The following is a 27272-nucleotide window of genomic DNA, read 5'->3' as shown; positions in this document are numbered from 1 at the left end:
GTTACTCTGAATTGTTTGCACTAGATGAATCTTCGCTTTATTTGTTAATCTGAAAATCCCGGACAAAATTACATAATTAGTTTCCATCTGCATGGATGCAGATTATTTGGCAGATGTTGGCGCCACCCAATGGCAGGCAAAAAAATAAATAAAAAATAAAAGAAAGAAAAAAAAGAAAGAAAGGAAGTAAAAAAAGTTGACCGTCGTTTCGTTGTATTTGATTACTAATATCGTAATATTGGTAAAGTATTATATACATAAATGTCGATTACTTAAATCCCCTCCTATGCTTGTTATATTTGGAAATTAATTAAAACATTTCTCAAAAGCCTTTACAAAAATGAAGTCAAAAAACAATCAAATTTTCATTTTCTTGTATTATGCAATTTGTTGTAGAAATGCCCCTCGTGTTTGTTTTATTATATATTTTTTTATTTTATTTATTTGTTTCTCCGTTTATTTTAATGTTTATGTACTTTATTAATTTTGTCATGGAATTGATCTGATTTTAATGTTTTCAATGTCAGTTTCTTGTAAATAGACATCTGTGCTTCGAATCTCCTTTGCTTATTTCTGTAAAGACATTCTTTTAATCCCTCTTTTAATGAACCAATGAGATTTTATATATATTTATATATAGTTATTAAGTTCATAAGATTTCTCACATGCAGATTTTCATATGATCACTGTAGCTGTTTCTTGTATAAAAAATACTGTAGACAACAATGCCACCGTGTGGACATTCAGTGTGGTCCATAGACAACTAATGAAAAATTCTGAATAAATACTAAATTATTGTTTTAAACTTTTTTAATTATTATTATTGTTCCTCTAACCATCATTTGACCAATTAAAACACACTTGTCCTTTCCAAATACTGTTACAAATATTGTCATGTTTATTGTTTTTTCCTTATTACTCTAAAACAGGGGTGTCAAACTTAATTCCTGGAGGGCCGGAGCCCTGCAGAGTTTAGATTCAACCCTAATTAATCACACCTGATTCAACTAATCAAGTCCTTCAGGCTTATTTGAAAACTACATGGTATGTATGTTGGAGCAGAGATGGAACTAAACTCTGCAGGACTGCGACCCTCTAGGAACAGAGTTTGACACCCCTGTTCTAAAACACATGATAAAACACAACTGAAACCCAATAAGTTATACTGTGGTAAAAAGCACTTCAGAGCTCTTACCACAGCCGTTATTAGTGTACAAACCCCTATGAAAATAGCATAGAAAGTGTGCATACAGTTTTAGAAGCCTTTTTCATATTTTGGATTCCTCAACAGAAGAATTTCCCTTGGCTGAGTGAAAGACGGAAACGGGAGGTGCACCCTTACAACATTCCCCAAATTAATTTCAATATTCATTTCTCAACAACAACAATAAAGCTTGGTTAAGTCATTGACAAATGCCCATATCTTCATAGTAGAGCAAATCAGTCTTTTCACATGTATGAACAAGTATATATACTATAGAATGCTTTTTTGTTTCTTTTTTTTAATATAAAAAAGACATTAAATAGTCGAGGAAGCTTCTTTTTCTCACTTGGCTTTGAGTTTGAGAGAGTTTTGAATATTGGTGCATCAACTACACGCAACCACACATGCACACCCATGCAAATAAACACACACACACACACACACATGCATTCGCACGTGCACACGAGCTCACACACTCACGCGCTGCATAGAAGATTTCTGTGTTATTAGCAATAATTGGAGCCTTTACTGTTGGCTGCGAATCTCCCATGTGCCTATCCTTTAAAATAAGACTCTTTGTTGCCATGGAGACAAAGCCAAGTGCTTAAGTGTTTGGCCTGTAGAGAGATAGAAACCCGAGCTGCTCGCAACTGCCCTTAAACTCAGCAACCATCACATCTCACATTTGTTCTTACACTAAAATATAAGTTGATTATCTAATACTTTTGTTCAAAGATGCTAAGAATAAAAAAAGTGGAGTGGGAGGGAACTCAAAAGTCCCACTATTGCTATTGCACTTACAGTGTGATTTTATAATCATGCTTTCAGCAAATATATGCAATCTTCACTCACACACACACAGGTAGCAAATATCTAAAACGAAAAGTCAAATGAGAAAAAGAATACCACCCCTTCCCTCCCCCCGAAAAACAACATAATCATCATAAAACAGTACAAAGCTAATAGTAACAGTAATGATAATAACAATAATTGATTATATCAAGCACAACCATTATAATCTGCAGAGTATAAAAAGAACCTTTGTAAAAGTGATTGTCACATAAGGACAGAAAGTGTCAAAAACATCGAAGGCATCAGCGAGGTCACCGTTTTAATTAAAGGAATAGTTCATTTGAAATTAAAAATGCTAGCATCATTTACTCTCATGTCTTTCCAAACCTGTATGACTTTCTATACGGCGAACACCAAAAGGAGATGTTAAGCAGAATGTTCAGGCTGATCATGAAATGAAAGTATATAGTACCAATAGGACAGCTGTCAAGCTCAAAGAAAAAAGTCCATTCAACTCGTGAACTGTATACATTGTCATACGATAAATTTCTGATGAAACAATATTAAATTAAGTCATCATTCATTAAAAATACCACAATAACTCTCATGTGTGCATATACATAAAGTTGGTACTCTGCGGTGTTATTTCAGTATAATTAATATCCCATTGTATAATATATTATAGTACTATGTAAGTATTGTATTCATTAATATTTTGAATTACCTTTTTGTTTTTATATACATTTCAATTTTAGTTTGTGTTAGTATTTTTATACAATTTTTGTCATTATTAATTTTTTATATATTTATATTTAGCTTTTAGGTTTATATTTAGTTATATATTTTTCTTTAATTTCAGGTTTAGTTTTAGTAATTTTTGTTTACACAATTTTGAATTTTTCATCTAAAATATAACTTTATTCTAGCGTTATCAATTAAAGAAAATTATTTGTTTTAATAACACTGTCAAGAGGAGTCTAGATTTCATTCTGTTTCTTAGAAAAATCTATTCGTAAGAATATAGCGTAAAAGTTCTTTGGTGTACTTTTATGATGTTTTATATTTGTCGTTTTTAAAGAATGAAAGCCCTTAGGCAACATTTGAGAGAGAAAGAACAGCATGAACATTCTGCTAAATGTCTCATTTTGTGTTCTGAAGAAAAAGTAAAAAAAAAAAAAAAAAAGTCACGAGGGTGAGAAAATGACAGAATTTTCCATTTCGGATGAACTTTACCTTCACGATACTCAAAACAGAAAGCCCAAAATTACAGCACTGGAGATCAAGACCAGGCGTACAAGCACAGTTGTGCAAGCATTTGGCAGTCACGTGGAAGAGAAAGATACCGTCGTATTCATTTCAAAAAAGAAGGAAAAGACTAAACACACACACACACTTGCTTCTGTGTCCCTCTGCGTCCACAGCACTGAATCCATAATGGTTTGTTTCACAGGAGAACACTGAGTGAGTTCTGTGCACAGACACTGGATAGATGTGCTGCGGTCAGATCAGTGTGTGTTGGATGAGTCCGAAAGTGCATATTATAGACACACGCACACATTCACACGGAGATGGCTTACACTCCCAATAGCCCTATGTCTGAACATTAAGCCCCTGAATGCTTCTACAGCATTGGTCTCCATCTCTGTCCGTCTCATATACACGTAACACACATACGCACTCACACAAACACTCTACGGGAGTGAGCCAGTCCCTGAAACTGTTCTTTTGGGATGGGTCTTGTTGGCTGGTAAACTAAAAATAAATAGGTTTTTTTCTTGGCCGTACGAAAGAGATTGTTAGCTAGTGCCAGTCTTCATCATCTGCGTCCTCTTCCTCTGAGGAGTCATCGCTGCTGGCTCTCCTCGTTCTGCTCTGATCCCCCATCATGCCGTTCTGCTGGGCGGCCAACATGGCGGCTGCCGCCCGCTGCTCAGCCTCCCTCTGCAGGAGCGCAGCCGCTTTTTTCTCTGCCTCAGCGTGACTCTTCATGTGGGCACTGCGGCTCTTCACTTTAAAGAAGATCCTGGTGAAAACACAGTGTTCAGATCTTTAGGTCAGTGATTTGAACTCAAAAACCAAATCAGATTTTGTGGACTGTATTAACTGATCAAATGAACATGTAGATCATTGACATATCTGGTTCAACTCACTGACTCAGATTCATAGAAAATCATTTAAACTGATTCAACCGATTCATTGCATTTAACTCAAAAAGAATGATTCATTCACAAATTTAAGTCAGCAAGCTGAACTAAAGAAACTTTTAGTCAGAGTTGTGAATCTAACATATAGACAGGTTCTGGATAAACACATTCATTGTAAGAATCTGAGAAAAATTAATGATTTGTTTACAAATCAGACATGCAGATCACCAATTGCACCCGAGAACCAGATTGAATCACTCAAACCGGTTCTGGATCAACTGATTCACTCAAAAGATCTGACTAAAAATAATTGATTCGTTCATAAATCAGGTAAGAAGAATACTCAGCTGGTGATTGAATTTGTGAAGGCATTATTCAGAAGGGTTTTATGAAGTGGATCAACCAAATCTTAAAACAGATTCGATTCAAAAGAATGATTTGTTTATGAATCAAGCGTGCTACTTTTCTCTTGAAATTGCCAAGGATAGTCATGGGCTGGTCAAAAATCCTTTAGTGAAATGACAAATGTGGTTTGTTTCTTACAGAAAGCTATAACATGACTTCAGATAACTTGGAATACATCACACAAGCCACTTCTTTAGTGTTGTTTTTGTGGTATATTATAATAAGAAAAGAAACTCATATGAATTTGGAACAATGCAAGTCATTTTTTTGTGAACTTACAATAGTATTCTCAAAGACCTCGGAGCACCATGGTATATGAATATGGTGATAATCCAGGTACTGCCACAGTACTTCTTAATAGAAGATAAAAGAGCCCACGTGTGTATTCAAATCACACACACGCTGATGTGTACGGATCAGGGAACGTGGCGTTCAACATCTCCATGGACTTGGTTGCTAAGAGACTGTTGATTTTAACAAGCCGACTGTTGCCATGGATATAATCTCCAATCAAAATCGGATGTTGCCTTTTTACTGCTTACTACTAGACCGATCCCTGACGCATGTAACACCTACCTAAGAGCCGCCAAGCTTTACTGACTCTTCTGAAGACCCCTGGTCTTTTTATGAGCAGCTATGTATCAGCTGCATGAAAAAACCACACTGCCAGTGATATGCACAACTCACCAGTGTTGAGGAAGCTAGTTTTTGAAACTTCAGCAAATATAACTTAATTTATTTCATTTTCATAAGGTATTTTTCTGGAACAAAACAATATGCATAAAGTAAAAAATAAAAATGTATATCACTAAAAACTGATGCACAGCAGCATTTAACTTAAAGGGCTTCTGTCCAGCAACTGAATCTGCGAATCATTTTTAAACAGAGTCATTTACGGGAACCATCTAAATGAACAGATTCACTGAAATGAATCTTTCCAAAGCTACATAGGTGAAAAGGCCTTTGTAAGTGTGTTTTGATTTGTTACCTCAGTTTCCTTGACTGTGAAGCTGAACACACAATACAATGTAACAAAGAAAACTAAAATGTTTTGTCAAGCTACATGCTACTCGTTGGAGAAACTAACTTGTTACTGTTACTTTTAGTTAATTACTCCCCAACACTGTAGTTCACATTGTAAAGCTTGGAGAACGTCATAAACTGTGCCATTCAATTTTTTAATGACGTTCTCCAAACTTTACAATGTGAACAACAGGGATATAATACGTAAATAAATAAAATAATGAACTTATTATGGTAAAAAAAAGGTAAACTTCTAAAATAAATAAAAAGAAACAAATACAGTGTAAATGTAAAATAAATGAATGAATATATAAATAAATAAATAAAACGTAAATTTAAATAAAGGTACAATTTAAATAAAATAAAGTAACTTTAAATAAACAAATAGTTAATTTGATGTGTAAATGAATAAGTAAATAAATACATTATTAAGCAAACATTTTAAATCAAGGGAAAACTAAAATAAATAAAAGCAAGGTTAAGTAAATAAAATAAGGTAAATAAAGGTACAAAATAAGTAAATTGCATAAATTGAGTGTGTATCCCAGTAAACTGACCTGCCACACTTCTTGCAGGGGAATTCACCCTCTTGGTTTGTTTGTCCCTTTCCTGTGTTGCCAGTGCTTTTGCGGCCCGCGGTGTCGGAGCGGTGTTTAGATGGTGGTGGTGGTGCTGGTGGAGGAGGATGATGACTGACCCCCAACGTGGACGGATCTCTAGTGCTGTCCTCCTGATTTCTTAAAACCAAGACGGCAGCAGCCTAACAGGAAACGAATGATTACTTAAAGCAACCACAGCTGAATGCATACAGATATTAGACAAAGGGAACTTCCTCTGTGGTAGTGAAAGAGATCTGATTCAAACCCATAGTAGTTCACCACTGTGCACTTCAGCACGTAAACTGCAGGTTACTCCAGCAGGACGGTCTGTAATGAGTATGCTATACTAAGTGCACTTAACCATTTAAGCTTGTAAAGAGGTACACCATTAGATGGCGCTATAAATAGCCTACAGTGCTGAAGTACAAATGACTATTGCAGGCCAGTTTTCTTATTATTTCAAGTAGGCCAGAACTGGGCATGAACATTGGAGAACTCATTTCCTGTAGACACCATGTGTTTTTGCAACCCCATGCAAGTCAATCCCCCACCCCACTCACATTTTTAGTGGCCTGTAGCGATTGTGTCACCCTGCCCGGGCTGTTTTCTTGTTTCCTGTCACATGACCCTTCCCACTTCCTGCTCTCCTCGTCGTCTTTCCGTGATTCAAACTTCTGTGAACTCTGAAGGAGAACAAACATTTTGATGCTTCACTGGTTTGTAGGCCATTAAATCACACAGGTACATGTAGACACAAAGCCACAGGAACTCACTTTATTGTCCACTTCCTCCTCTGTTGTGGGTTTAGTCTCTGGTGGCTCTGCTTCTCCGTAAAGGAGCGTACCGTTCCTGCCGATCTTCACCTGCTTCTTATACGTGTAGTAGAACTCCACACACTGAGCCACCGTCTTGGAGCTCACCTTCAAATCAAACGTCAACACAATTACCAGAATTCACTAAAACTGGAACCCATGCAAAACTTGCCATCAGAATGCTAGGCTGTCAGTGGTGGTTGCTAGGGTGATGCTATGCCGTTGCTAAGGTGTTCCGGGTGATTTAGAACCTCTGTTTAAAAAAAAAAATTCTCACAGGTTGTTAGAGTGTTCTATTTGTTTACTAGGATGTTTAATTCTGTAAGATATTTTATTTTGATTGTTGTTATTTTAAAATTCTTTATATAAATTTTCAGTTCCTTCAGTTTGGGAAACCTTCACATAATGTAATGTTTAATGCATTACATGTTGTTAATAACATGTTGTATTTTTATAGCAATATTGTACAAGATTACCATATTTGAAGCAATGAGAAAAAACAAGTTACTGTACACAAGTAATCCAAAAGTAATCAGAAAGTAGTCTAATTATATTATGTGTAATGTAATGGAAAAATTTTTGTCATGTCATTTGGAATCAGTGATGGATTACAATTTGTAAGTAATCTACCCAGCACTATTGCTAGAATGTTTTAGTGCATTGCTATGCGGTTGCTAGAGTGTTCTGCTTGCTAGGATTTTCTGCTTGGTTGCCAAGGAATTCCTAGCATATTTTAGTGCATAGCCATGCAACTGCCGGGGATTTCCAGTTGGAAGGTGTTGATAGGATGTTAAAAGTTGATGTAAGGATAATGCTAGGATGTTTTAAATGTTTTAGTGCATTGCTGTGCGTTTGCTAGGGTGTTGTAGTTTGTTGTTAAAGTGCTGCTACGATGATCTAGGGGGTTACTTAGTAGAAAAGTAGAAAGTCAAATGGGCCCAACTCTCTATAATATATGTCACTAAATATGACATTTTCTCTTCATGCCACATAATTTGATTTGTGTGGGGGATTGACACTCATTGTTAGGCTTTTGTTCGAACCTGTACATACCAGTTTCTGGACCATGAAAAAGTCCTTCTTGTAGGCAGAAATGCCTTTGTTAAAGAGACGTCGTTCCTCTGGTGTCCAGCTGTCAGAGCCTGTGTGGGACAGACAAGCGGTGCACGGAATCAGATAGAGGCTGCTGTCCTCTTATAGAGCACCCCCACCAGCTAACACAAACACATTCACACACAAAGGACAGAGAGGGGGCAAACAGCCAGCACACACATGTCCAGACAAACAATGATGCCGCTGTCTTCTCCTAGGATTTAACAACATGCCACAGACACACTCCCCCTCCTCCTTTCCTCCCGTACTCTACCCAGCAACCCACTCAGTCACCTAGCAATCTCTCAGTCAAGCCCCTCCCCTCTGCTGTACTCCACTCAGCTGCTTTTGTTTATAACCGAGACATGGTTTGGAATGCCTGCGCAGGGGGTGATGGGGTATCGCATGCCGTACAGATTACCTCACGTCACCTTGACCAAAAAAAAAAAGTGAAAGAAGGGAAAGTGTGCTTGACGGTGAGGGGACTTACCAGAGTAGTGGTAGTCAGCCAGCGGGTGCGCTTTGGGAAAGATGGGGGTTTTTAACAACAGAAGGGTGAGGGCTCCCTGAAAAATGAAAAATAACGTGAAATTAGCATGGTTGAGAAATCAAAACCGGCTGCAGTGTGTGATGTGTTTTGGCGGCAGAGACAGTCACAAATTAGAGAAACACAGGTCAGGTCAGGTCGTGTTATGCCCTAGAGGTGATATGAAGAGATTAATGAGGGCAGGAGAGATGCAATTCTGCAAGACCAATGCTATATCCTTAACAACATGTAAAAGGCTTTTGATGACGGCGTTTAACCCAGCTGTGCAAGTCGCTGGATAATCCCTCTTGTTCTCTCTGCCTTTCTCCACCATACAGTCTCTCAGGGTGCGATAAATCGAGGACACCACTGTCTTTTCTGGGTCATGGAGCTCTAACTTGAGTTATTGCTTGTGTTTTTCAACTTTTAACGATCTGGACAAGAAAAGTTGTTGAACATGTTGAAGCATGTACACTTAATACAGAAGCCCCAAAAAAGAATTTGGACACTTAAGCTATATTTAAAAATGTAAAATACAATAAGTAAAATTTTTTTTTTTTTAAGCTTGTACATGTCATGAAAAAGACCATTAATAACATCTGGACTACAGAGTTTGTCAGAGACATTAAATGTCATGACACTGAGCAAGAAAATGCATCTAGTTTATACTCATGCTCTTACAAAATATTATAACTCAAACTCAAAGTTATTTATGAAATCGCAGGGCCAGTCTCTTGGTCTGACATACCTATTAATCTGTTAAAATAGCTACTTCAAGAACATGTGATCTAGTGGCTAACACAAATGACTAATTTGCATGAAACACAAAGCAACAAACAACTAAATGTCTTGCAACTTGCAATAACAAAACCATAGATGCAACAAGATCAAACCATTAAAAGCAACAAAATGAAACTAATTGTCAGTGCATCTCTCTTATCACTGACACTCAGTAAACACCACAAACCTCACACAGACTTCTAAGAGAGTGGAGCTAACTTTCAGGTTCTAAAGAACTGGTTCACATATTATTTTGCAGTGTAACTCAAGTATTATTGAGATTTGGCTCAGAAGTACAACGCACATGATTTAGTCATCTTCAGTGTGTCGTTCTGGATGTGAGCCTGTGATTGACAGATGGTTGCTATGGCGGCGGTGTGAGCTCGGCAGTAAGCGGCTGGCTGTTGTGTTGTTGCAGCTGCTGGCTCAGCTGAGCGAACGTTTAAAAGAATCATATCAAAACACATGCACCGTTTGTGTTTTCATAAAACAGGGGTCATCTATTAGCAGGCCACAGTTGCATTGGTTTCACCTGGATTGCAAATCAGTTATCATAAATAAATAAACCATTGCTGCCAACTGATTAAAAACAGATTCAATTACATGATATGCTGCTCAGATAAATCACAATTATCAAGTGAATCAAAGTGAATTGATTTGTTTTGAAAAAAATCACAATAAAACATATTGCACAAATAACAAAATAAAATAAATAAAAATATACCAAATAACACAACAATACAACAAACACAGATAGAATTTATTAGTACTTTTACACTTTTTTTTTTTTTTGGCTGGTAAGCAAATTTAAAGCCTGGACCCCTTGAAACTTTAAATTAATATCTTTGTCATATGCATGTTGGCATGTGAATGGCCTCTAGTAAAATGCTGTTCAAAAAAAAAACTGCAGACCATGTCATTTACATACATTTTCCAACTGCATGTAATGCTAATGCACACATTACTCACATGAACACTTTGTCTTTTCAGGCTTTGCAATTCATAATTCCACATAATTTCCTTTTAACTCAGTCAAATATGAGTACAGTCCCTAAACTGATATTTCCTGTCACAGATGTCAACAAGAAATCCTTCAACTAATTCATATATATTCCACTCATATGACAAACCCTTCATCTATCGCTCTTATTAATCAGCGGTTTAAGAAAAGGTGCAGTCAGCGTAAACAGCTTTGACTGGTACACACGGCAGCAGGAAGGGCACTTAAAAAATGCCAGTGTGCTACTGCACAACACTCACCATGACGTCACCCTTGCATTCATACAGGCAGTGCATGGCCAGTTCCTGATTGGTCCCTCCTCCACACAACGCACTCGAGCACGCCAGGTGCATGAGGTCATCCACTGCTGGGACACACAGAAGGTCCAGGAAAGACATGGAGTTAAACATACGGTCATGCAGATTTAATTTAAATGAGGCAACCTGCAAAACATATTCCTGCAACTTCCTTTCATTTAATTCAACAACAACAAAAAAAAAGAAATTATCATGGTATTGTGCAAGTTGTATACCTCTTTGCTGTTGTTCAGTATCGGCCTCCAGGTCAGGCAGTAACGCCCACAACAGTTCAGCCTTGTGTAGGTCGTGCTGTGCTGTCGAGCGCTCTCTCAGCTCCGGGACCTCCGCCTGATACCGCAATCCAATGTTTATCCGACTGCAAGAGAGAGTGAATATAAACCGGCTGCTGCAGAAATCCAAACTAAATCAGACCACTAGCAAAAATGTTTCTATTCTGCATTTCAAATACTTTTATTTTAATACTTTTACTCACTTTTTTATTATTATTATATTATTAGCTTAACAATTTGAGTGAAACATTAACATGAAGTTCATGCAAAGCCTGAAGAACATTTTTTTGAGAATTACTAAAGGTGTCTAGTTCACTAATCCGAACCAAATACTATCAAAGTTGTTTCAGACTGCCATTTTAATTCATTTATTGCTCATCTCATTGTCAGCTCTTTTTTTTGAGAGAGCTTGAGGATTCATGAGAGTCGATTTTGACCATGGATATTTGCATAAAATTAACACCCCATGTTTTTCAAAACCAAATGTTCCAGTATCTGACTGCCAAGGTCTGGGGATAAGGCAAGACAGATTGTGTTTTATTATTTTGTTCCAGGATGTGCTTTCGTAGTGCATTGTGGCCAACTCCAAAATGAAGAGATCTGCAGCCATTCACAGAGAGCGTGTCTGAGTATGTAAGAGAGAAGAATTTCAACCGAACACTGTTCTGACCATTAGATATACCAGCTGGTACCAGTCAGAGAAGATATCCCATAACTCCCTCTGTTCAGTCACCGCACCTACTCTGTTCTTAGAAACATAGCTCTAAAATACCCCATGTATGATCCAAGAAACCCACTGAGATGTAATTTCTCTTAAACACACTACCAGACCAACTTGTGCATGACATAACAGCTCCCCAACCAGCTTTACTGTTAACATATAACCATGAATTTTGCATCTGCAGTCTAGAGTTTACAACTTAAGCCGCGTTTCACCACTGGAACTTTACCCAGTAACTAGGGACTTTGGGCTGGTACTCCGTGTGTTTCCACAGCAGGAACCAGGTTCTAAATAAAGTTCCGGGTAAAAAATTGCCCCTCAAAATGTCCCTGCTCGTGAGGTAGTAGTTTTTCAAAGGTCCGGAACTTTCAGGGGCTGGACTTGGGCGCTAAACATGCTGATTGGTTGAGTTCACGCAGCATTGTGATTTCAACCACCATTTATTCGGATCATTTTCAAAATATTACTGTTATTGTGTCATGAAATGTAGTTTTAAAAGTATTTCAGGTGAGAATGTAGTTGTTTAAAACTCAAATCTGCGGTTTATTTAAAAAGACAGCGCCCATTTAAAAATGTGTTTCGCTGATTTCGGAAATGATCAGCGGGCGTTCAGTGCTCATGTTTATCAACGAGAGCAGTCTCGACTCGGCTAGTCCTTCTGACATTTGCCGCTAGCTCTGATGTCTCTTTAGTGGTTAAACATAAAATATAATTTGTTCGTTATTTTTGTTTTCTTCATGTACAAAAAGTATTCTCGTCGTTACGGTTGAATCACTGATGGCAGATGGAGTATTCTGACGTTGTCTTTCATACTTTCCTGGACCTTGACACTGTTATTTATTTGGCAGTCTATGGGACAGTCACAGGCCTCCCGGTTTTCATCCAAAATATCTTAAGTTGTGTTTCGAAGACGAACAAAGCTTTTACGGGTTTGGAACGACATGAGGGTTCGTGAATAATGACAAAATTTTCATTTTGGGATGGAGTATCCCTTTAAGGTGTGTACGGCTGCAGCTCTGTACTGAAAGTAAAGTGATTTTCTGGCCTACTAGAGTACTGTCTAATAACCACCATAAAATGTGAGGAAACCATCAGCTGTTCATACGGCTGAATAAAATCTAGTAAGCAGACAGCAAAATAAAAAAGGCAATGTTATCCAAGTAAAGAAAGTTATCATTTGGACAGAAGGATAAGCTAATTAAAGAAATTTGTGAAGCGTAATGTGTGTGGGTGTTATTTGATAAGAGTATGTACTTACGGCTCAATGCTGACAGGTGTAGCCTCACTCATAGCAGAGAGAACTGGAGGGGTTATATCACTGCTGTCTGGACATATACAAACAAAAAGACTGTACTTAGGCGCAAAGTAAACAGTGTTTCTTATTATGTGTCCTCCTATTCATAGTATGCACATCAGTTAAGTCTAATTACATATATCCTGGCTTGTTAGGACATATATCTTAGGTATATTAAGTCTGTTCCAAACCCTAATGAGGTGCCTACTTACAGCACTTTAAGATGTTACAAACAGTAGGCAGCTCATTCTACTTATTTTTCCTTAGAATGTAGCCTACTAGATTTTGTAATAGTACTTAAGTTTAGATTTTAGGTTGCATTTGGTTGTCAACTTCAAGGTATTAAATTCTAAACACTGGTTAACTGAACTCTATTTAAGGTTGTATTTAATGAATTTTATCTATGCACTTTGTAGAGATAGTAAAAGGAACTCACTGGAGCGCAGGAGGCTGCGGGTGGCAGATTTGGGAGTGGCAGGTGGGGGCAGTCCCTGATTATTTGCTGCTGCTGCTGCGGCAGCTGACAGGAAGGTGGAAAAGTAAAGGCCCGAACCCTCTCGAACTGGACTGAGGATGGGTGGGGGAGTGTAAGGCGGCATGTTGAGGGGGTTGTCCATCAATCGGACAGGTGAACGTAAGTGACTCTGGTAAGGTGTGATAGTGGAGTAGACTGGAGGGGCAATAAAAATTCCAAGTTTGGGTGGGGGTATAAAGAGTGGTTCTGGACGAGGCCGTCGTTTGGCTTTGGCCGATTTGCCGTCAGCTTCACTTCCGCTCTCTGCTCCACCATTCTGTAGAAGAGATTAGATGTTGGCAAGATGGGTAGTGCAGAAACCCCTCTAAAATACATACACCATATGCAATCTGGATGATCTTACTGAGTGTTGTCATAGCTCATAAATGTGGTAGTGAAATGGGGTAGGGGAAGGTTGGATTAGGGTGCAGAGAACAGACGGGGAGGTGGAGGGAGTCTACAGAAATTTGCTGATTATTGGGAAATTTTAATCCAGGGTTTAACAGAGGGGGATGAAATAGAATAGAAGCCAAAAAGAGAGAGATACTGGGCAATTAACTTTAATGTTTTGATAAGATTGGCCAGTTTGTGAACTCACCTGGCCTGTGCTCTCAGACAGAGAGTTCCTCAGTGAACGTCGTCGTTTGACAATCACAGAAGTCTTGTAATCAGAGCAGCTTATGCCATGGATGCCCAAAGGCCTGGAGGGCCAACTAGCTGAGAGGGAGGCTTGCTCATGATCCGGGGACGAGGAATCAGTCTGCCTTACTGGCACGGAGACTGGAATGACCAATGGCATGAAGCTGTCATCTCTGGGCCGCTTTGCACTCACCTGATCCACCTCAGCTGCCCCTCGACCTGGACCTGTCGGGGCAACAGGGGGGCTCCAGGGTCTGTGTGGCTCTTGCTGAAAACACACAATTAACACAGTCAAGATTGTGGTCAAACAAAAGTACCCTTCCTCCACTCTGCAGACTTAATTGATATGCATGAAAGAAATGCAAGAGTGCTTAAAGGGATAGTTCACCAAAAAATGAAAATTAGCCCATGATTTACTCACCCTTGGGGCATCCTAGGCATATCTTACATTCCTCTTTCAGACGAACACAATCGCAGTTATATTTAAAATGGTCCTGGCTCTTCCAAGCTGTATAATGGAAGTGAATGGTGCCCCTGATTTGGAAGGAATTTGGATTTTTTTTTTTACAAAACGCGTCAATTCGCTACAGGAGGCCTTTGTTCACCCCCCGGAACCGTGTGAAACACTTTTTATTATGGATGGGCGCTTTTTATTTCACTTCTTTTGAACTGATGCACTGCAACACCCGCTGAGTGCCATTAAACAGCTTGAAAGATCAAAGACAATTTTTAATATAACTCCAACTGGATCCGTCTGAAAGAAGAAAGTCATATACACCTAGGTTGCCTTGAGGGTGAGTAATTTATGGGCTAATTTTCATTTTTGGGTGAACTAACCCTTTAATATAACTCTGATTGAATTCGTATGAAAGAGGAATGTCAGATTCACCTAAGATTAGGGATGCATGATAAATATCAGCACAATATTAATGCACATCTCATCAGTAAAGCCGGTTCTGTAAACAGTGGTAAATCTCTACACACTTTCATGAGGAGCAGCATTTGCTACACAGAGCCATTAGTCACTGACAAGCTGCACAAAACATGCACAAAATATGATCGTGGGTTTGTGCAGCTTGTCAGTGAACAACGGCTCTGTGTAGTAAATGCTGCTCCACATGAAAGCATGCACGTGTAGAGATTTACCGCTGATTACAGAACCGGCTTTACTGACGAGATGCACATTAATATCGTGCTGATATTTATTGTGCATCCCTACCTAAGATGCCCTGAGGGTGAGTAAATCATGAGCAAATTTTCATTTTTGGCTAATTCCCCTTTAAGAGCTGATAAATCATACAGGAAATGAGGTTAGCTGAAGACTATTTTCATAAAACATCTTAATGAATAAACTGTGACCTCATTTCTGTTCCAGGAAGAAAAATCCTGCCCTGCACATCAGCAGCAGACTGCATGAGGATGTATAGATCTTTGTCACAAGTGAATAATATAATGGCATGCCAGCACAGGACAATATCTCAATATAATGTGACTCTCCTGTGGGTACGTTAATGATTAGATGTTAGGTTTACTGAACTGCATTCATACTTCTCCACAAAACAGGAACTTAAAAATAACCATACAAAAGTGGCACTCTTAGCAATTTCACAATGCCTGCAAATTTCAAAACCTCTTAAAAACAACAAAAAAAACCCAAAAAAAAAACACACATTGATGTTTGAGTCAGAAAGAAAGCATTTTGGAAGGAGCACCAAACCCTTGTTTCCCTTATTGTGAGAGCAATTCCTGTTTCTCCTCATTGCTAACTCTAAGCAAGACAAGACAGCATGGAAAATAAAACTACTGAAACTTCACTGGCAATGTTGTAGAAAAATGCAATGCATTATGCGTCACTACTACCATGTGTCTAACTGGAAGTTGAGTGTAAATCTAGAAATCCCTGAGGATGTGGCCTGTCTTATCTGAACTCCGGCCTTGCTGGCACCACTACAGTATTCAGCTTAGTACATGAAGCCTTTACAGCTCACTCACCCTTAAGAAAAGCTGTTTTCCCCCTGCATTTAGAGTAGGGAATGTTTAGAGGCATAAAGTGAAACCCATCATCACAATGAGACCAAAAAAAAAAAAAACTTACTAACTTGTGTACCTATTCCTTTCGAGAAGCTGGAATCAGCTGACCTAAGATTTGCTTTAACTACAGTCTCTTTACTGGACTGTTCTTTGTATGTTTTGTGTGTTATCTGGCCCACAGATCAACATTATATGTACACACACCCTTTCTTTGTCATCATCGGTTGGATGTCTTAAGGGAGTGCTGCTGTCCTTTTCAAAGGAAGTTTATGTAACAAGGAAAAGCAGAGTGAACTAAATAGTGCATCCCAGAAACACTTAGTTAAACCCTTGTTAAACTTGACTGAAAATTGTGCTCTGTGTGCAGTAAAAGAATGAACAAACCAAGCATTTAACACTAGTCCATATAAGCAACATCTACTGCAATAGGATGAAATCTCTTAATCTCCTATTCAAAAAAAAAGAGACTCAATGGGACTGCAAAAATAAAAATTATCTATGCGTAGAGCTGTGCTTTTGAACTTCAACAAACGGAAATGTAGCTCTATATGTACATCACTGTTCAGGCACCCTCAAGAGGACCAGTGGGCTGAGGGTGGGGTGCACTTGCGGATATTAGTATGAGGAGTCCATCAGGAGTTATTGGTGTGGAAAAGCCTTTGTTTGGCTCGAGAGATCATGTGACCTAATGGCGACAGTCAGTGCCTGTACTAACTTCACACTCCCCTATCAACTGAGAAACCTGCAGAACCTGTACGCATTTGAAACAGGTAGTGCATCCTCACTACCTGTTAAGTAGATGATGTCAACTTCCCCTGGCTAAGGGTAATTTGTCATCCTTAAGTTACAGACCAGCTATATAACAATGAACTGGCAAAACCACAATTACTTGCTTGTATTTTAATTTCTTCAACATATTTGAGTGAAAATCTGGCAGTTGCCTTACCTTGACACTACGTGAGGGAAGTGATTCCCTCTCCGAAGCCTTCTGAGCCAAGGTTTCCAGGTTGACCTCTTGCGACACCCTCCTCTTACGTCGTGTACTCTGGATTACACCTGTTGGAGCGGCCTGGATGTCTTGCACAGCATTGGTCTCAGAAGCACCGTTCTGAGAGCCTTGGTTATGCAGATCAGTGGGCATTACAAATGGGTTATCTGAAGCAGGGCCTCCACCCTCTTTTGAAAGCCGACGTGATCTCCGGGGCCCAGGCTGTTGGGTCTCGATGGATTGCTGGGGAACATTAGTGGGAGGCTGAGGAACGGAGTCTTGAGTCTGTGTTGACGGGGGATCAGTTGTCTCTTGGGACTGTCCTGATAATGAGGGGTGATGCTGATCAAGTGAAGAAGCGTGTGGCTGCTGGCCATCAGAATAATTTTCCAATACATGCTGGTTCTGATGAGGTTGCTCAGACTTTTGTTGCTGCTGCACCAAGTCTTGTTGCGGTTGAATCTGTTGCATATGTTGTTGTGGTGGTTGCTGTTGCTGAGGATGTTTTAATTGCTGTGTTTGTTGCTGTAATTGTGGTATCTGTTTTTGATGCTGAAGTACCTGTTGCTGCTGCGCCTGTTGTCGTATCTGCTGTTCCAGCTGTTGCTGCCGTTGTTGAAGCATTATTTGTCGCCGTTGCTCCTGTTGCTGTAGTTGCTGCTGTAGTTGGGAATTCGTCTGTGCACTGTAATTCAAATTCGGCAAGGTCCGATTGCCCTGAACTACCTGATAGTACCCCGCTACCAAGTTCTGCTTGGGTTGTCCAAAAGCTACTTGAAAGGGTTGCAGCACGGAATTCCCAGTGGTGGACTGTCCGTGCTGCTGCGGATTTAACATTCCAGGCTTTTGTGTTTGCTGAAAGGCTTGCTGCTGTTCCCAGTCCATGCCCCGGCCTGGTTTGATTGTATCCCTAAAGGTCTCTACACTTATGTTTGCCCCTTGTTTTTCAGTTGCCCTAATAGTTGATGACTTAGGTTGCTGCTGCTGTTGCTGCTGCTGTTGTACTGACATGCCCTCATGCATCTGCTTTACAAAAGTCTGAGCCTCTAAATAAGGGCCATAGTTCTGGGGCCAAGTTGTCATACCCTGTGACCAATTGTTTGGTCGCTGTTGGAGCTGCAAAGAAGGGTCTTGATGTGACCACTTCATGGGCATCATCTGTTGGTAGTGCCCACGGCTTTGATCACACTTGTCCGGGCTGAAAATGACAGAATTGAGGTATGTATGCGGTGCTTCTGCATTCAAACTTTCCACACCTCCACTGTCATTATGACCTGGTCCTGAGGGAGGGACCCCAATGCCATAGTAGGCCTCTGTATGCTGAGAGGCCTCTTTCATCGTCACACCCTGATCGTTAAAGAAAGTGATGCGCTTACCTGTCCTCTTTGCGTTTGGTTTCTGTTGAGGTGGCAAACTCATGACTTTCATGAATACAGATTCTGGGGAGTAGTGGAGTGGGAGGTTTAGGAGACAAATGTTCAAATCCCCAAACCACACAAAGCTTTCTCTGGTTTGATGAAGAGTCTTAAGAGTATCGCCCTTGACAAAGAACCCTTAACTAGTTTTATGACAGTTAATGGTCATCCAAATCTACTCAACATGGTAGGAATGCATGTAAGCTTTAAAAGTAAAAATTGCAGCATCTCCTGTGCAGAAATAGAAGTTTCAGCATGGTGTAGCTCAAACATGTCCATTTGATTTCGTCTTCACTGCCAACTCTTCTGCTTCCAGGATGTTAAGCTGGGTTGAGAAGTCTTTAGGTTAATTTGATGCTCATTCATTGGAGACAATCTGAGAAGAAAGCGGTCACAAACATTATGGTTAGCCTTCAGAGACGGTACTTTGGGCTTAGTGGGGGTTTACTGAAATAGCTGTTTCAGCAATGACATGAATAGAGCCCTAGAGAACAGAATTTGAAAGGGAAAGGTGGCTTGTTAAGCATTGGGCGAACTGTGACATTAGCAGTTTAGTGCACATAATAAAACAATGTGTAACAAACTGCGGGTAATTTGTTCAGTATGCACAGAAAGTAACAGACTAATCTTGGCAACCAACAAACCAAGATGACACATATCTGAGAATGCTAAGTGTAGGTAAGGGGAAAATGTGCACTCTACCGCAAATAATTGTTTCTTGATTGGGTGCAGAGAGGGCAGCAGTGAAAGTGAGTAAAATGAGAAGAGATGTACAGTTGCACACATAATCCCACAGTGTGTGTAAGAATATACTAGCCTAGTTTCACAATGAGAAAGTTTTAAGGTAATCCCCCCAAAGTTCACACATTATCATTCAAATATTTACATCAAAATCAATAAAAAGTCTATCATTAATCTGTTATACCCTCCTCTCATAAATCACATAAGGGCTTTCGTGCTGCTGTTATGAGCATATGCATATGTAATCAAATGAATAATCTCAGATGTCTGCATATTTCAAAACGGTCAACTCATGAAAGCACAGTTCTTAAATGAGATATAAATCTTCATGCAAGCAAATTATAAGCTACACAAATAAGACTAAATCACTCTACCTGATGATTTAACATACTGATCGATCTATATATTCAATAAGAATTGTTTATCATCCTTTAATTATTTAATTTACACTAGTGTCTCTGCTTTTGCTAGTACTGATTGCCTGTGCTAAAATCACTGTAGTGCACATCTCACATGGCTTTTTGCTTTATTACAAGGACCAACAGAAATGTTCTCTATGCTTAGTATAATACAGCACTGAAATTTAAAGGGGTGGTTGATTATGATTTCACCTTTTGAACTTTAGATAGTGTGTAATGTTGCTGTTAGAGCATAAACAAAGTCTGCAAAATTATGATGCTCAGAGTTCAATGCAAAGAGAGATATTTTCTTTTAAAGAAATCGCTGTTTAAGGAATACAAAAAGGGTTTGTCCTGGGTTTGTGACATCACTAACCCTGATGTTTACATAAACCCCGCCCCCGGGAACACACAACTACCCATAATGGTAAAGGGGTGTGACATTTCCAGACAATGTGCACTAGGCGGTTAACGAATCACAAAAACACTGAGCCCGCTAACCAATCAGAGCCCATTGCGTATTTCTGAGGGAGGGGCTTCATAGAACCAGGAACTTAACAGACTGTTTTGACGAGAATGGAAACTTTGGTGTAAAATAAAGGTAAAATATGTGAAAATAATGTGTTTTTTTATTTTTTAAATGAAGCATAAACACGTTACACCGCACCCCAGAAACACCATCAAGCTTTAAAAAAAAGCTGATCACCCACCCCTTTAACTTTCTGCACCTGAATCCTTCCAGTGTATGTTTCTTACTTGTATTGCCAGCGAAACATTATAAATACATACTTTTACACCAGGTGTTTTTATAAAAACAAGTAAAAGAAGGATCCAAATGATATTCTAAAATAACTAAAAAAAAAATAAGCATGATTTTAGCATGATTAAATGGAAATGTACATTAGCCAACTTCAAGTTCACACTTTTAATGTTGGAAAAAAACTAAACTAAACTAAACATCTGAGCATCTTCCAGAGTAATGTTTCAAAATTAACATTCATTTAATTACATTACATTTGGCCAGATCATATATTCAATATAGTGCAATTTAACATACAGTAAAGTATATACTGCGTACTCAAAGCAGCAGCTGCAGTATTCTCAGGGTTGTCGCAACGCAATGAGAAACGCTGGGATGTAAAAAACAATTGCATTAACCAACCCAGCGTCCAGTCAAAGTGTTATTGTAGGTCAAGTTTACCTAACACATTTCAGTGCATTGCATTTTTATTCGCGTAATCCAGCGATTCTGCTGAAAACTGCGCGCAGTGAACGCACATAAATGTCATTACATTAGCAAAACAATATAAGACACAGCGACGCACGGTTACGCACGCCACGGTTTTACCAGTTGACAAGAGAACTCGTTTAATAAGCTTGTAACGTCAAGCACGGTTACCTAATCGTACCTAGTTCTTAATTTAAACCGCGTACGAATGCAGAAGAGACTCAAATGCTGAGGCATGAGCGAGAATTCCCCTCGTGGCTCGAAACCTAGTCAGCTGCCTCACTAGACAGCATTTTAGGGGGCGTAGACTCAGAACGGGGTCCCGAGACGCGTTTATCCACTTTTAAAGAGTTTATCTACTTTTAAAGGAATAGTTAACCCAGAAATTAAAATGCTGTCTTCATCTACTCACCCTCATGTTTTTTTCAAGCCTGCAAGTATGACTGTAATTGTTCCGTGGAAAAGGAGATGTAATGCACAATGACCATTCACTTTCATTTCGTGGAAAAAGACGCGCAAAAAGTGAATAGTGACTGAGACTAACATCTGGTTTTGTGTGCCACAAAAAAAGCAAGTCATACGGGTTTGGAACAACATGCATGTGAATAAATGATGGCAGAGCTCTCATTCTGTGCTATAGGCTACCTTTAATTTAGACGCGCTGTTTTATATACGCAACACGGAGCCTTCGAAAAGCGCATACAAGCCCCTCACAAAGCTGTCTGGGTAAACAGCTCAATATATTTTGAGACACGGAGTGTTTGCTAACTGGGTGCCCTTCCTGGACCCCCCTTCCTAGTGAAGCCAGCTCAGCGCTATTTACCAGAAGTCCTTTGTTACAGAAAAGGGATTATCCAGTCACTAATTCCGTGTCACACTGCAACAAAGTGAGACAACAATACACCCCACGAAGCATGCTTGAGCAGCAAAATAATGAAAGTGGTAAATGACAAACCCCCCTGCTGTCTCTTCCTAGTTGTCAACTCAGGTGAATATAATGTGTGCGCAAGTTAGTTCATGCTTTCAGTGTTACAAGAGAGTAACAGCCACACTCGAATGCGACTGAAATTCTGCTATAACTTGATATCTATTGCATGCTTTTGATTTGCCTAAACAGTCCTACACATTATTAGGCATTTAGAAATCATCCTTACCGTGATTGTTATTTTCTGCGTGTTTTCAGGTCGCCCTAAGAACAACTGCAAGGTCCGGTGCAACAGTAGAGAAATGACTGCATGCTTATCCACGACTGAGTTGTGCAATGCTGACCTCACTCCAGTAATATTCAAGTCAAGAAATAGATCCTTGTGCAAACGATCAACCACGGAGAAATGGAAATGGAGGGCTTCTTTAACAAAATGGCGAGGCGTTTTTCTAAACAACTGCACGCAATTTCGTTATTATTGCACGCGCCTGCGAATAAAACGCCTAAAACAGTGTAGTTCACTCGTACATGAAGTATGGAACAACACATTCGCTTTCAGCTGAAGTCTTGTGATCGCCTACTGTCCCGTTGGCCACACCCACTTCCGCTACCATATAAGGCCTTTCCTCTTCCATGCGGGGCTTACAGCAAATGCACAGGCCATGCGGGAAATTCCGTCACTGGGAAACGTTCTTAAAAGCATGGCTTGTACCAAACATCCCCATCCATACCTGAATCGAGTGAATGAATTACAATTTGTTTGGTCGGTGAACAAAGGGCTTGTAACCAGCGGAAAATCAGCGAATCAGAGGTATTTTTAAAGTTAATCATGACAAAAAGGCCAAACTGCATGGTTGTTTGGATTGGGGAGGCCAGTGTTGTAAGAGGAGGTGTGTTGTTTTTACACCAACAGTTTAACCAATAAGAAATGAGCTACAGAGGTGAAATCACTATGACCACCACCCTCTTAATATGACAGTATAGATACTGTAAAAACACATAGGAAAACTGAGGAAAGTATGAGTGCATTTCAATTTGTGAACATTATCATCTGAATCAGCAGGTTGAATGACACATCTGCATAAGCTTTTCATCTACATGTTTAAAAACTAGAAATATCATGTCTGAACAGATGGGAAGGGTTGTAACTCTATCCAGTGCACTTCTACTGGATACAAAGATTGTCCCATTTTGCACAATGTATGTATGACCTACATTTCCCACAATTGAGAGAGTGACTGACTCAAACTGGCAAGCACAATTGTTTTAGGTTTTTTGTAGATGGACTGTTACGACGATGACACAAAGTTATTAGCCATTAGCTAATTAAAATGAGCCATTTTGAAATTAAAATTTAAAATTAAAACATTTCAGATGCACAGAAATTGGAGTAATTATGGTATAGACTTGATTATCTAAAAAAAAAAAAAAAAAACGCATAAAATGTCCAGGTTTTATGACTGTTACACGCTCACTAGTGGCGTGGGCTGTAACATCACTTTGAACTTGACACTACTTTGCACAGTATAGAGATAAATTGTGTATTTCTAAACTACTTTGCCATGTAGCAGACTACTAAGAGAATATCATTTCACAATCTTTGAAATCCTTGAAAAAAACAAAACCACTCCCCTCTACTGAATGTAACATTACACTAGAAAGTCTCACAATCAACGGTCCCAATCCATACGATTGTTATCAGTATTAAAAGGGAACATTGTGAACACCATTATAATGGAGTGCGCAGTGTCAAGGCATCTGTTGTAAGACGGACTCCCTTTTTAACAGTATTTAAAGTACTTCTGAACTCTGTGGAACACTATTCACGCCTAGAACTCTGAGCATTTGTGCATGCGTGCAGAGGCTCAGCAGCACGGACATGATCGAGCATGTGAGTAAGGAGACACCCATAGGCCTCATCGTGTCAGTGTTCCTGTTCTCGCTCTCTGCTGTGCCTTAAAATAAAGTGCAAAGCCACCAGACATGCGGCCAGGATATGGCATGAGCTGAGTGTACCAGCCTCAATAAACAATCCGATGCCTCGAATGCTATTCGGGTGTGTAAAATCGAATTCTCAAACATTACTGCATGTAGATGCATATTACTTGTGCAGGCAGCCTTCTTGCATTCTTAATCACAAAACGCAGATGGGCGTGTGACTGCATGCCTTTTTAATAGTTACAGTGCATGCATGATTCCCAGCCAGAACTCAAACTGGAAGCAGTGTTGCCAACTAATTTTCAGGGCAAGTTGCTAAAAGAAGGTTGATTTGTTGATAAAAGTTGCTAAATGAGGTTGTGATGTCATTGGCATTGCACAATGACATCGTTACGTAATCACAATGCAAAATTGTCACTACATCAAATCTCAGCAAAAAAAAATAAAAAATTATATAATATATATATATATATATATATATATATATATATATATATATATATATATATATATATATATATATATATATATATAATATATATAATGTTCATTTCAATTTGTTCGTAAATGTAATATGCTAACAAGGTGCATCATAAATGAACAATTATTAAATTATTAATATTATTACAGTGAACAAATGCAAATAGCAACTAATTTATTTGTACACCTGATGTGTGTACTGATAGGCAACGTTGTTTTCCCTTTTTTTGTGTAATTTAGATGGAAAATGTGTGCCTTTTTATCGTTTGTCACACTTATCAAAAGTAGCCAAATAAATGTTTAAAATAGCTAAATTTGTTGCTAGGTGATTTTGTAAGAAAAAGCTGCTAAATTTAGCAACAAAATTGCTAAGTTGGCAACACTGATTGGAAGTAGCCTGCATAACCGAGTTTGTCCGAGATGTAGAACGACTGCACTCGTTGGGATGGCTTAAGGGGGGGATGTTGACAAGTTGATATGACACCGTTGTTGCAACAGCACCAATTGTTGCACAATAGTAACACGATCCATCGTGATGCAGGTACAGATTTGACATAGCACTGCTGACACGGTCACTGAAGGAAATGCAAGGAAACGCTTGCATTCGATAACAAGAGAAGTAATCGTTAGACATTGCAACACAGCCGTTCTTCTGATACGCAATTTCTGTTGCTCACATATGTACTTGCAGCGCTGCGCTCATGCAAAAAAATAAATAAATAATAAATGTATTTACACGAAACAGTTCGCCACTTGTAACACTGATAAAAGCGCATCTGATTGTTTCTGTCAAAAGTACGGAACCACCCAATCGAATTAATTCTCCAGGACAAGGTCTTCTATCGACGTCCTGCAGAAACTCACCATAAGTCTGTGTTTTACGATTGGAAATACATTCGAACTGGATCTAGTTGGAAAATACTTATTGCGCATTACGTTACCTCTAAAACCATCTGAGGCGTAGCTCCAGCGATCCAGATCTTTTTCGCGTTGCTTTCAAGAAAAAAAAGGGGGAAAAAAACTTTAAGCCTTTGCTTGTAGCGTCACTTCCTCGTTGGTAAGAAGAGCGCCACCCGCTGCAAATTGCACAGTGATGTAATTTTTCTCTTGCACCTTCAATGCAGGAGACACCTTTTAGTGAACGTTGAGCCACATTTACGACCACATATAAAAACATCGTCGAGTTCAATCACAGTAACCTCCGATCCTAATGTCATGCGTGCTTTAAAAGAATTCTACCTTAATCGACCCCATAACCGCTTGGTAAAGATTTGCACTAGTGTTCAAAGTAAACCCACACGAGATGTGCCATTAGTGAAATAATCATTCTTTTCAGTCGTTTCTGAATCAGTTGAACATTCTCACGGGACGAATCATTTACGCATACAACTGAATCAACAACTTCGACTCACTGAACCGAGAGCTGCTATGATCATTTTATTAAAGGGGCCCTATTATGCTTTTTCACTTTTTCAACTTTAGTTAGTCTGTAATGTTGTTGTTTGAGCATAAAAAAGATCTGCAGAGTTACAAAGCTCAAAGTCCACTTCAAAACAATATATTTTATTTAACAAAAATCACTTTTCAAAAACTACAACGAACGACTCGTTTGGACTACAACTCAAATTTTCCGTGATTTGTGGCATCACAAATATCGACAAATGGGATGAGACCTGGTTGAGCTGCACTAGAGAAGGCAACGAGTGTTATCACTATGTCAGAGACACGCTAGCTTTACCAAAGCCCCTTTCACACTGCACGTTGGACCTGGAAAATTGCCGGAACATTGCCGGGTCGCCTTCTGTGTGAACGCAAACACGTCCCGGGATTGATCCAGGGTTGGGGCTCTAGTAACATTGCCGGGTTCAGTCCCGGAACGAGCTCTGTGTGAGCAAAAGCCAGAACTAATGCCGTAAAGGGTGTATCCTAGTGATGACGCACATTATCGCATGACTCTTTTAGGGAGTGTTTTGAAGGCAGATCAACGTTCGGGACGAAACAAATATGTGCAAACTGTAACGAAGCAGAGATCAGTTAGTTCCTCACTTTCCGCGCTGACGCTGAGACCGTTCGCCAGCTTAAGTGAAAGTTAACATGCCTAGCGTTTTCGACTTGTACATTACACGTCACACCCTGATGTCACGTGTCTTTACAGGACCTTTACGGGTTGTGTGTGAACGCACGCACATATTCCGGGTAATCACTGGCAGTGTGAAAGGGGCAAAATCTAGCGACCCAGGAACAATTGCCGGGACACATTACCTGTGTATTTTCCGGAATCGCGGTGTGAAAGGGGCTCAAGGCAGATGAATTTAGAGTGGTTACAGTCATCTGGGTTTAAGTCCCGCTGAAATTGATTTGATTTTGATGCAATATTTACACTGAAGCTCGGCTATGGTAAGGGGCAGGACATTTCCTGGCCAGCTGCAGAGTAGTGCCAATCACAGCACACACTGGCCCAGCTAACCAATCGCAGTACACACTGGCCCAGCTAACCAATCGCAGTACACACTGGCCCAGCTAACCAATCACACTACACACTGGCCCAGCTAACCAATCGCAGTACACACTGGCCCAGCTAACCAATCACAGTACACACTGACACTGGCCAGCTAACCAATCCATCACACTACACACTGGCCCAGCTAACCAATCACAGCACACACTGGCCCAGCTAACCAATCACAGCACATTTCGTATTTCAGAAGGCGGGCCTTCATTTGATACAGGAACTATTTGAGCTGTTCATGCCTGACTGGGGAGAGAGGTGTTGTTATAATGTAAAATATGTGAAAAATAATGTGTTTTTCAAACAACATAGTATAAGAGCCTGTTCTAGTACACCCCCAAAACAAAATCAAGAGCATAATAGGACCCCTTTAAAATGTGCAAAAACGTTTTACTCAAAAGATTAAAATGAACTGTATTGTATAATGAAACTTAAAGTTAAATATTGACTAACTTTGAACTAACATGAAATTACAGTTAATCTGC

The 27272-nt window shown here is 39.4% G+C and overlaps 1 protein-coding gene across 3 annotated transcripts; it reads right to left on the bottom strand.

The window, feature by feature from the left end:
* Window positions 1-875: 875 nt before the first annotated feature.
* On the bottom strand, window positions 876-25643 carry LOC109108457 (mitotic deacetylase-associated SANT domain protein-like). 3 transcript variants are annotated; one of them, XM_042774295.1, is made up of 13 exons: window positions 25220-25643; window positions 17112-18944; window positions 14094-14402; window positions 13418-13772; window positions 12946-13012; window positions 10910-11052; window positions 10638-10744; window positions 8562-8637; window positions 8033-8121; window positions 6941-7087; window positions 6728-6850; window positions 6126-6328; window positions 876-4019 (listed from the first exon to the last, which is right to left on the bottom strand). In XM_042774295.1, exons 2-13 carry the CDS (start codon window positions 18579-18581, stop codon window positions 3797-3799), a joined length of 3312 nt encoding a protein of 1103 aa, XP_042630229.1. In that variant the 5' UTR covers window positions 18582-18944; window positions 25220-25643; the 3' UTR covers window positions 876-3796. The 3 variants fall into 3 exon arrangements, with proteins under 3 accessions (XP_042630229.1, XP_042630231.1, XP_042630228.1); XM_042774297.1 differs by lacking the exon at window positions 25220-25643 and adding an exon at window positions 22090-23273 and having other exon boundaries at window positions 10638-10741; XM_042774294.1 differs by lacking the exon at window positions 25220-25643 and adding an exon at window positions 22090-23270.
* Between the last annotated feature and the right edge of the window lie 1629 nt (window positions 25644-27272).

Source organism: Cyprinus carpio, chromosome A17 (assembly GCF_018340385.1).
Source record: "Cyprinus carpio isolate SPL01 chromosome A17, ASM1834038v1, whole genome shotgun sequence".
In the NCBI taxonomy this organism is placed as follows: domain Eukaryota; kingdom Metazoa; phylum Chordata; class Actinopteri; order Cypriniformes; family Cyprinidae; genus Cyprinus; species Cyprinus carpio.
Note: the sequence above shows the minus strand (reverse complement) of the source record. Positions and strands in the feature narration are given on the sequence as shown.